The 10,603-nt window shown below is 38.8% G+C and overlaps 2 protein-coding genes across 3 annotated transcripts; both read right to left on the reverse strand.

The window, feature by feature from the left end:
- Nucleotides 1-1,263: 1,263 nt before the first annotated feature.
- On the reverse strand, nucleotides 1,264-5,293 carry LOC116735496 (piggyBac transposable element-derived protein 4-like). Of its 2 annotated transcripts, XM_032587429.1 has the most exons (5): nucleotides 5,113-5,293; nucleotides 3,927-4,128; nucleotides 3,610-3,687; nucleotides 2,111-3,439; nucleotides 1,817-2,036 (listed from the first exon to the last, which is right to left on the reverse strand). In XM_032587429.1, coding segments are annotated over exons 1-5 (1,701 nt in total). In that variant the 5' UTR covers nucleotides 5,204-5,293; the 3' UTR covers nucleotides 1,817-2,035. The 2 variants fall into 2 exon arrangements, with proteins under 2 accessions (XP_032443319.1, XP_032443320.1); XM_032587428.1 differs by having other exon boundaries at nucleotides 1,264-3,439; nucleotides 5,113-5,271.
- A 2,101-nt stretch (nucleotides 5,294-7,394) lies between these two features.
- LOC116735493 (60S ribosomal protein L23-like) lies at nucleotides 7,395-10,327 on the reverse strand. The gene is made up of 5 exons (XM_032587423.1): nucleotides 10,310-10,327; nucleotides 10,074-10,248; nucleotides 9,004-9,132; nucleotides 7,919-8,032; nucleotides 7,395-7,515 (listed from the first exon to the last, which is right to left on the reverse strand). Exons 1-5 carry the CDS (start codon nucleotides 10,325-10,327, stop codon nucleotides 7,433-7,435), a joined length of 519 nt encoding a protein of 172 aa, XP_032443314.1. The 3' UTR covers nucleotides 7,395-7,432.
- Between the last annotated feature and the right edge of the window lie 276 nt (nucleotides 10,328-10,603).

Here is a 10,603-nt window from a genome sequence, read left to right on the forward strand (position 1 = left end):
ACATTTCTCAATAAAATTAGTAAATATGTTATATTTTGTGTTTTACATACCATCAAAACCAAATCATTTCAGCACAGATATAAAAAGCCAGTCAGGTTGTAACTTCATCTCAAAGTTTGAAAAGAGCTCAGTGCTAAAGTTGTTTGCTGTCCCCTACTGGACAAAGGTTTAATGTGTATAAAAGCTAGAAAGAAAAATCACATAAAATTACACATAATTATAAAGTTATTACATTCTTTCCTAAATATTCTTGTGATGTGACAACTCCAGAATAAATGACTAATTGTTTCTTGATGCTCTTTGCATAACTTACCGGTGGGGTCTATTGTTCCGCACTTTTTAATGTCTACGACGGCGTATTAGGGCCATTGCAGATCAAGATAAAAAAAAGGGTACATTTCTGCCAAAAAAAACTCAGTAATTTTGAGATTAATCTCAGAAATGTTTTAGAAAAGAACTTGGACATTTCTGAGTTTGAAGTCAAAAAATGGGCAGGTTCAGAATTACAGATCATATGTGTCATTTTATGTTATTTTTCTTAAAAAAAAAATAAATAAATAAAATGTGAACAACACATATTAGTGTTGTACACTCAGAGAGGATATAGGATGACAAGAAGTTCTAAGTTCGTGCTGTGAACTGATGGTGACTAAGTTATTACTGGAGAATGCAGCAGCAGGGTTTTAGTATCAGTATCAGTGACATTTGGCAGTTTGATCCATTAGGCCAGGCTCCAAATTATTTTTTTAAGCTTTGATGTATCTGTTGTGTTGCTGGTTCACAATAGTTTCTGTTACTCGTGGAACAAAATTCTCACATTTGTATCAAACTAACTACTAGCTGATTTTTATTTCATTTCTTTCCATAGAGTTGTTTATTAAATATTTTTGCACTTTTAGAAAGAGCGCCTCTACAATCCTCTTACACCCTCAGGGGGTATAAATAAATTTCTGCCTGACAAAAACACACAAAAGTAAATCACTTATAGCCTCACAGCTATTAGATTTAAGAAGAAACTTTTGGTACCTCTGTAAAGGTAAGATGTCATAGAATGGTTTTCTGGTGTCAGCACCATTGTAGCTTTGACCCTGCCTGAAATATTAGGGACAAAATACAAAATATTTTGCATTTTTTGAACCTCGCCAAAATTTTCTTTGAAATAAACATTGCAAAACACTACCAAAATATTATTTATAGCACAAAAAAGTAGTACAGACTTTTAAATCTAAATGTTGTGTAAAAGTATACCAAATCTGGACTCAATCAGATGAATCATATTTATTTTAGAATGGTATTAGTGAGAAATTTCTTAGGCGGAGAGGCCATTTTGGCACATTTATCCAAAAATGTCACCAAACTGTGCCAAATGTGTTTTTTACATCAATACTGGGGGTTTGTTAAAATTAAATAGCTTATTACCATCTAATGATACTTTCTACATATAATATAACCATTGGTCATGACATTTACCCCATTTATATGCAAAATGTACCATTGTGCACAGTATAATATGTATAATAATGATGAACTGAAAGCTCTTTCTTTGACTCCAAATAGAAAATTTTTATTGAAACAAGGTAAAACAGTCAAAAATACTTTTTGAAGTAATTTCCAAGAACAAATAAACAATTTTGAAAATCCACCACCACCACCACCACCACCACCAAAAAAAAAAAAGTTCAAAAATTAAAAAAAACTACACAACTACACTACCACAAACTACAACTTTTTGTGGTAGTCCTCAAAGCAATTTCTGTCTGGCTGAAGACAGAGGGCAACGTTACATTTGGGACAGTACAGTGGTGTTTTTCTCTTACTGCCATTCTGCTTGCACCACACACAAATCCTTCGCTTTTCCTCTGCTGTTCCCCCAAAGTATCTGGGAACTGACCCAGGGCATTTGAATGCACCGGGTTGAGCCGAAAATGATGTGCTTGGTTGAGGACAAGCTGTTTCTCCTTTGGACTCCAGTATGAGCTCCTCCATGAGTTTCTCTCTGAATTGCCGTTGGGAAATGGCCTTTTCCTCTCTTTTTTCTGCAAGCATTTTGAACATAATGAAACTATTTACAACAGAAATGTCAATAAAATGGTAAAAAAAAGTCTTATACCACTTCATTGTCTTGTTTCTGACTGAGTAGTATTGGATCAGTGCATCAGACAGATCAACTCCTCCCATAAATTTATTGTAGTCTTTCACAGAGTCAGGAACGGGAATATCTTTCACTACCCAGTGCCCTGCCTCTTTGACTCTCCTCTTTACAGTTGCTCCACTGAAAGATTTGTGGAAGGTGCTGCAGACCGTCACCTCCTTGGAGTCCTTCCACTTGTTAAATAGGAGTCCATCTTTTCTGATCCACCGCATCTCTCCCCTCTGTGCAGATCTTGGAAGGTTGTTCAGTGTTGTTTTGAAGAATCCCACACGATTTTCCCGGATGGTGCCACATGCAGCAGTGCTGTTTGAAGCCAGTTTTTGAAATAGGTAAGGACTACTGTAGAAATTGTCCACATATAAATGGTAGCCCTTTCCTAAAAGTCCAAAATCCATGAGGTCCATTACTGATGTGGTGCTGAGATCTTCTTCCCGAACAACGGCAGACTTCCCCTGGTAAATGAAAAAATTCCAGGTATAACCAGTCCTGGAATCAGCCAAAACAAACAGTTTATACCCAAACCTGGTAGGCTTGTCCCTCATAAATTGCTTGAAGTCAATTCGTGCTTTACTGGCCACCATCCGTTCATCAATACATATTTCTCGCATTGGTTGAAAATGAGCCTTGCAGGCAACTCTGATGTCGTCATAAAGTGGTTTCAGTTTGAATAGCCGATCATAGTGAGGAGTTCCCTTTTTTTGCTCATTTTCTTCATCTTTTTTGATGTTGGACAGGTGAAGGGACCAAAGGATGGACTCAAATCTGTCACGGGTCATGCAGCTACGTGGAAATGGAAAATTATATGGCCATTTTGTTCGCCAGAAGTCTGGCTTTGAAGGTACTTGCACCAGTCCGCTGAATATAATTATGGCTAAAAATTTGTAAAAATCGCCCACTGTCAAAGGTGACCATTTGAATTTTTTTCCAGCTGCAAGTAAACGGTGTGCATTTTCATTTGTGTTTTTGATTATTTCCCGAATGGTGTAGGCACTAAAGAAAAGCTTGAACAAGCTCAGGGGTGACCAACTTTTTGTAGAGTCAATCTGAGGTCCTGGGTCTTTCTTTGGAGTAAATAATGGACATCCGGGCTCCGTATCAAGTTCCTCTAAGGTGTGCCAACAATCCTCGCCTTGTTGTTGGTGCGCTGAGGAGCTGACTTTCTGTCGTTTCCTTGCCTTTTTGTGTGTGGTTGTTGTTCTTTTTGGGGCTGGAGCTCTTCCACGCCCTGAAGACCTCAAAGGAACTGTTGGAACATAGTCTTCATCAGCCTCTCCTGCACAATCTCCACTGTGGAAACAGAATGAAATATATTGAAGACTAAATTTGACAAAAAATGACATACTGAAAATGAAGCTGCATCACATAGTCTTATAAAATAAAGCAAACACACCAATGTTGCACTGTGACAACACATTTCTTATTTTGTAACAATTTTTTTGGCATAATGGACATCTTACCTCAAAGAAGATGAAGAATCATGAGAGGTGGGGGGAGGTTCAGCTCCATCTGAGCTTGATGGTTCGGCTTCCACTTGACTATAAATAACAATAAAGTATTTGAAGAATTAGAGGTTTATTACAAAGTAATGAACCAAAGTAAACATGAAATCCTTACTAGTAAAATAAAACATATTTTAGTAAAACATAAATAAATAAATAACCACATGGTTTTACTTCCTGCCGTTATTACAAGCATATAATCACAGAAATAAATAAATAAATAAATAGAACCAAAACATCAAATATTTTGTGCAAAATTGCGGGGGAAAACTTACATATCACCGAGATCAAGTCTGTCAGCTGTGTCCGGCTCTTCCTCTTCCTCCTCGTCCGAATCCCACCAGCTATCAGAAGAGTCTTCCAGCTCAACATCGCTCCGAAACATTTCTTCCACTGACATCTTCCTCCGCGCCATTGCAGTTGAGCTAATTTTTGCTAGAGTTAGCTCCGCTCGTAGCAAATCGAAAAACCGTTGTTCTGTCGCAGAGCACAAGTGACATGAGAATTTTCACTGTACACACCTTATTTGAATACTTCGAACTACGCCCATCGAAACCTATCCCGAAAAGAACCATTCACTGAGCGCATTTGAATAGTGTAGCTAGCGCACGGAGAGCGCAGACGTTTAGACAGGGTTCCGGAAAATACGTCATGATTTTGCATAGCCGACATCTTGTGCCATGCTCTGAGAGTCTTTCCACTGTCTCGTGAAGCCACAAAATGGCCGTGATGATCAGCTGATCGGGTGTTTTCCGGGCAGTTGCGTCATTGCCCGAGGACCTTTATATCTCATCAGCTGTTTTTAAATAGCTCTAAGATCTTAACATTTTGGGCAAAACCTTTATGCGGAATAATTTTTGAAAGATTAATGCCTCTTTTAGAGGATAATAATAAAAAAAAAAAAAATTAAAGGCACGTGGAGCCTTTGTTTACAGAGCAAGCCGAGGTCACGTGGCAGCTGGACCCACCGGTCGGGACAACACAAAGCCATGTGTTGTCTGACCCGTGTATCTATTAAATGAGTGCTGTAGAAACTTATGAATTAATTACAGTAGTTCTCCAACACCGCTCACGTTGCTAGCTGCTGCTAGCTTTAGCTACATTCAGTAAACATATTGTGAAGCACAGCAGCATTATTTAAAACCCAGGTTAGATAGAAATGAAGCAAGCGGTGGTTTACTGTGTTCTCAGTTGATCTCGAAGAGAACGAGCAAAGTATACAAGTTCAAAACGGAATGTTTTAGCTGCCATGCTACATGGCCCTGACAGACAAATATGGCGGCAGTCACCAGAAAGGCGAGATGCTACAAGACTTTAATCGTCAACTACTTTAAGAAATCTACAACGAGCAGCAGAAATACATAATAGAGAATACTTATTCACACTTCAGTAATATTACATTCTCCACAGTATGATAAAAAACAGTGGATGGAGGTGGATTTTACAGGCAGTCTATCATACCTCTCTTGGTAGTGATGTGCCGAGCCTTCGAGGCGTGTGTCGAGTAATGGAGGGAGCGTTTCCGGAAAGCGCGTATCGAAGCCTGCTTCATTTAGGGGAGGAGCCGAAAACGATGACGTCCGAAGCCTCGCTGCCCGGCTGTACCACGTGACTGCTTCGGGAAGTGGCTCAGAGTTTGGCGCGGGGTTTGACAGCTTTGGAAACCCCACAGGCTCCATTCAAAATGTGGGTTGTTGTAGGCGAGTTACGGTCAGTTGAGAGAGTGGATAGAGTTTTGATAGTTTGGATAACAGAGTTTGGATAATGGTTATTTAGTTTGAGACAGTTAGTTTGGTGTTTGGAGAGTTTAGGAGAGAGATAGATAGTTAGGAGATTTAGGAGTGCGAGGACAGGATAGGAGTAGGATGGAGCCGGCGAGAAAGAGGAGGATTTCCCCTATGTGGGGACATTTCAATTTGATAAGCCCTAACAAGGTAAGGTGAACTGAACATGTGCAGATGCATTAGGTTTGCTTATGAGGAACTGTATTTTTCACTGTTTCTTATTTTCTGTAAAGGTGAGGTGTTTATTGTGCTCCAAGGAGTTGGGGTACAATAATAACACCTCATCCATGTAGTGTCAAAAAAGAGAAATCGTTTGAAACCAAAAACTGTGGAGAAATTGTTGTTTCTTAATAAAAATGCATGAAATCATCCAAGTTACACAAGCATTAGCCTATTCACTACCCCCTCCCTAGTTCCACAGGCACTTTCACTGTCCTCTGCCTGATTAAGCCCAGGCCATTTTTCTAGAGTCACAGAAAAACATTGTTACACAACATGCCATATCACATGACACTACTATTTTGGGAATAATTACACACAAAGAATACATTCAAACAATATTTTATTATACACATATGTGTATGCATAATTTATATAGACAAATGAATTCGTCCTACACCTTTTGTGAAGTTATTCCCAAGAGCCATAATAGACAAAAATTCAATGCATCACACGTGTTAAGATACAGCTGGCTGTGATTATACACCTGGCCAGTAGGTGGTTTCGTGTGCACATGAAGCTTCAAGAAATGAACCCTTTCTCGAACCAGTTGGCTGAAGTGGTTCAATGCCTCTGAGGCTTCATCTCACCATCACTATCTCTTGGACATTGCTGCGAAAGGGAAAGAGGAAGGCGAAGAAAGGAATTATGGGATATAAAGTTGAACACAAATCCATCCGGGTCATCAGTCTGTGAGATGTTCAGGTGCTGTTGGAAAAATGTAAACCACTTTACCATTCAATTCGATTGCTTTAAGATATGGCTTTTTAACCGAGTTTTAAAAAAATAAAAATCCAGACTATAATTTATAAATACATAAACAAGTAATAATGATATCCATAAAGCAAAACTCATGCTATTTACTATTTTAAACTCTATTGAACAGCTTCTGTGTAGTTTATATGTTTCCTCAAACCATTACCCAGATATGCTTCGGTTAGTGAAGAGTACACAGTTTAATATGATTTGTAGTCAAATCTTAATGCTGTAGTGATCAGGACAGCTTGACTTATTTCACTATTAAAATCGCTAGTTTGATGAAACCTCAGGGAACCACCCAACACACTGCTACTTTCCTCTATTTCAGCTAACAAAAAAAATCCTCATTTATGTTACTGTCCATTTTTACAATAAAGGCATTACTGAACGTTTTTTTTTCTTCCACTTCTGATAAAAGTTAAAACATTAGATGAGGAACAGCCCTAGGATCAAGCTTTTCAATATCCAGATTAAATCCCTTTAAATTAACATTTTGGCCTCAATTGATGTTTTCCAGTGAAAAGAATTGAAGTATGCATTGATTACCATCTCTAAAACCCTGACCTGCCAATTTGGATTTTGGCTAATACTGATTTTCTTTCTCTGAATTGTTAATATAGCAAGAAAGTCACTTAGTTGCCAACAGTGGGGTCACTATTAACTGCAAACATGCAAAGATGACCTGGTCAGCCCAACCTCTCTCATGCAAGGTCGGCTGATCTCCCAAAATTAAGAAAATCAGGGCCGATCTTGCAGCACTGATTTCTTCACCTCGACGCCTCCAGGTGTTATTAAACATATACCCAACTACATTTTTAGATTTATGCTCACATTTCAGTGCACCATCTAGTGGCAGCTCCATACGTAATGCAGGATCATTTAAAACTTGGACACACAGGACCCATCACTGAGCTCAGTTGTAGATGAACAATTTTATCCCGTCCGTTCTGGTACGAACGCCAAACAAGCAGGACAAGCAGCTTGGTGAACAGTTTTTATTGAAAACAAACAGGTTCTCTTCAGGCGATGCTGCCAGCATTGGAGGCGATCCTGGGCCACAGGTCAGCGCACTCTTTGGCCACTGGTCCTGTGATGGCTGAACCTGAACATGGATACAAATAAAAATCTGTCACTATTGGCTAAACATCAAGCTGGTTACCAAGTAAGGCACAATTCAAAGGTTTTACATTAAAACTGATAAGGAAGCCAGACGATGATGTGAGATATGAATAATATGAATACTGTCTCATCTCTGATTGAGATAAGTCAGTCACTGGGTCACTGCCTTCTCACCCAAAGAGATGAACTCAGTCTGCCCTTCTACGACAACTCACCCAGCCACTGAGCAGACAACGCAAGTGCTTTTTGAAGGGAGTGTTGGTTTAACAACTGCACCTAAACTAACCACGACATGTTGATGCCCTGGGACTGAACAGACCCAACCATGAGTGTGTTGGTGTTCCCTGGTTTCATCCCCTGGTTCTAACACGGATCTCTAAACCCACCTTTCATTTCTCCTTTGTTGTTGACGATGACACCAGCGTTGTCTTCAAAGTACAAGAACACACCGTCTTTTCGCCGATACGACTTCCGTTGCCGTATCACCACCGCAGGATGCACTGAAGGAGCATTAGAAAACCTTTAGCTCGTGGAATGCATTACATCTATAATTTAACTCATTAAAAAATGGAGTAAAAATAAAAAACATTGAATATTTTACCATGAACACCTGATTTATGTTCCTGTTAATGCAGGACGATACGGCTGACAATGTATCACAATATAAGGGGTTCATATCAGACGATAGATAATTATTGATTAGTTTTTCGTTTTAAATATCTGACATGCTGCTAACTGCTAACACAACCTTTCTTGTTTTAACTCAGAATGATAAGATTATTTTCCTGGCTCTCCCTCAGACTAGCTGTTAACACAATGCTCTGGAGGGTCAAAGGTCAACACTTTTACACCATAATTCTTTTCCTATAAATTTCTGAGACGACCACTTCTGAAGTGTTAAACTGAAAAGTTACTTGAACCCTAAAATCAGCATGCAAGTCTGTCAATAAATAAATACATAATCATGTGATCAATTAATGTGACCTCTATCATTTCTACTTGGACAAATATTGTTAAATAGAAGCTCTCCTTTAAAATCGTTGAAAAGCCGCCATTTTGAAAAAACATTTGGCAGCCACTGTGAAGCAGTGAGTGTACACAACGTTTGCCTGTTATGTACACAAATATTTTACACAATATTAAGCTGAATGATTAATACTTTCTGAAGTGCAATTTTGGTTACAGAATCTTCATTATGCATTTTAATTACGGTTTTGTTTATGTATTTCAAATATTTTTCAATTCTAGTGTTGAATGTTCTTTAGACAATAAAGTTTTATTTTTATTTATTTTTTGACATTTTAGAGGTTGTATTATGTTTGTTAAATGACAGTATTACCATTTATAGCTGTAATTCCTGGGACAATCCATCATCCCGCATAATTTATTATGACGGCCCGTATTGTGAGGATTAACTGACGACACAGAAGCATCAGTATGAGTGGAGGTGCTGCAGGCTGGTCAGACTCACCCTTCTTCCTGAGCTCAGGTTTGCCTTTTTTCACTGTGGCCATGACCATGTCACCCACTCCTGCAGCCGGCAGACGGTTCAGACGCCCCTTGATGCCCTTTACAGAGATTATGTACAAGTTCTTGGCACCTGTGGGACAGATGGGGCCCCATCAGTGAAAATAAGCGTCATGGGAGACATGAAGACATTAAAGACTGAGCAGCTTGTCTCATCCCTGATTGAGATCAGTCAGCCACAGTGAAGCTGCCGTCTCACCCACAGTGATGACTTACTGTCTCCTTCTACGACAACTCACCCAGCCACTGGGCAGACAGAGCAAGTGCTTTTGGAAGGAACATTAGAAACAAAACCTACCACCATTTTGTTTCATGTGGAACAATGGCTCTCCAAGTACAGCTCTGCCTGAACTTGATTAATAGTTTAAGAGAAAGAGACATGGGGGCTGCGTACTTAAGACCAAAGTGTGTGATTTAAGATCAAATATGGGTAAAAATAGAAAAGTATAGCATTGTTTTAGATTTAGACTGCTAAATTTAGATTATTTACGTTTTAAAGACCCCCTCTGTGATGACGTCATCTTTCACTGCACTCTGGAGGTCCATCATTAAGAGACGCAACATCACTTCAGACAAGAAGTCCTTGAGGCATTCTTAAACCAGGTGAGTAGTTTCATTTTATTAGTACGTCATCTGGTATTTATTAAAAACAGCAAAAGCAAGAATTTTTAATTTTTGAGAACCTTCCCCAGACTTTGTGGCTTTAAATGCAAAACTCCCATTCAGAGCTTCATGCTCTGAATGGGAGTTTCAGATGTGTGCTCCCATTCATGCTCTGAATGGGAGCACACATCTTAAAAGTTACTATGATACACAGAGATGCAACTGTAGGATCCAGTTGCTTTTTTCTGAGTGGAAACCAAAAAAATAGTGTGAAAAACTGAATCTTAACCATATTAATGGCAGATTATTGTTCTCACAAGATGCTTCATTCAGTCATTATTCATGGAAACAACATAACTGCCCGTTCTCATCATCTGCTGTTTAAACATATGTACATCTTCGGCCACATACCTGTGTTGTCAGCACAGTTGATGACCGCTCCCACTGGGAGACCCAGTGAGATACGGAACTTTGCACCAGATGAACCACCACGTCCTGAAATAGAGAAAACATCATAATCTTCTGCCTGGAGCCTGTCCTGAAAATTACTTACTTTAACTGCAAAAAATATAAGTAACAAGTTGGACTGTCACCATGTTTGCAGATCAGCTGTAATAAGCAACTTGAAAACCCGGCTTAGTACTAACCATCACTGAAGTGACCATGTGAAGTTGTCTGCTAGTCTGTCTGCTCAGTCAGTTCTAATACAATCATTCATTAAGATTTGACTACAAATCATATTAAACTGTGTACTCTTCACTAACCGAAGCATATCTGGGTAATGGTTTGAGGAAACATATAAACTACACAGAAGCTGTTCAATAGAGTTTAAAATAGTAAATAGCATGAGTTTTGATTTATGGATATCATTATTACTTGTTTATGTATTTATAAATTATAGTCTGGATTTTTATTTTTTTAAAACTCGGTTAAAAAGCCAT

Source organism: Xiphophorus hellerii, chromosome 16 (assembly GCF_003331165.1).
Source record: "Xiphophorus hellerii strain 12219 chromosome 16, Xiphophorus_hellerii-4.1, whole genome shotgun sequence".
NCBI classification, from domain to species: Eukaryota; Metazoa; Chordata; class Actinopteri; order Cyprinodontiformes; family Poeciliidae; genus Xiphophorus; species Xiphophorus hellerii.

Coding starts and splice junctions, on each gene's coding strand:
- LOC116735496 (XM_032587428.1), bottom strand. CDS start 5,203: ATGAAGCAGGCTTCGATACGCGCTTTCCGGAAACGCTCCCTCCATTAC. Junction 3,688..3,926: donor AGACTTGATCTCGGTGATAT/GTAAGTTTTCCC, acceptor TGTTATTTATAG/TCAAGTGGAAGCCGAACCAT. Junction 3,440..3,609: donor GATTCTTCATCTTCTTTGAG/GTAAGATGTCCA, acceptor CTGTTTCCACAG/TGGAGATTGTGCAGGAGAGG.
- LOC116735493 (XM_032587423.1), bottom strand. Junction 8,033..9,003: donor ACCTGAGCTCAGGAAGAAGG/GTGAGTCTGACC, acceptor ATGCTCCTTCAG/TGCATCCTGCGGTGGTGATA. Junction 7,516..7,918: donor CAACAAAGGAGAAATGAAAG/GTGGGTTTAGAG, acceptor ATCCATGTTCAG/GTTCAGCCATCACAGGACCA.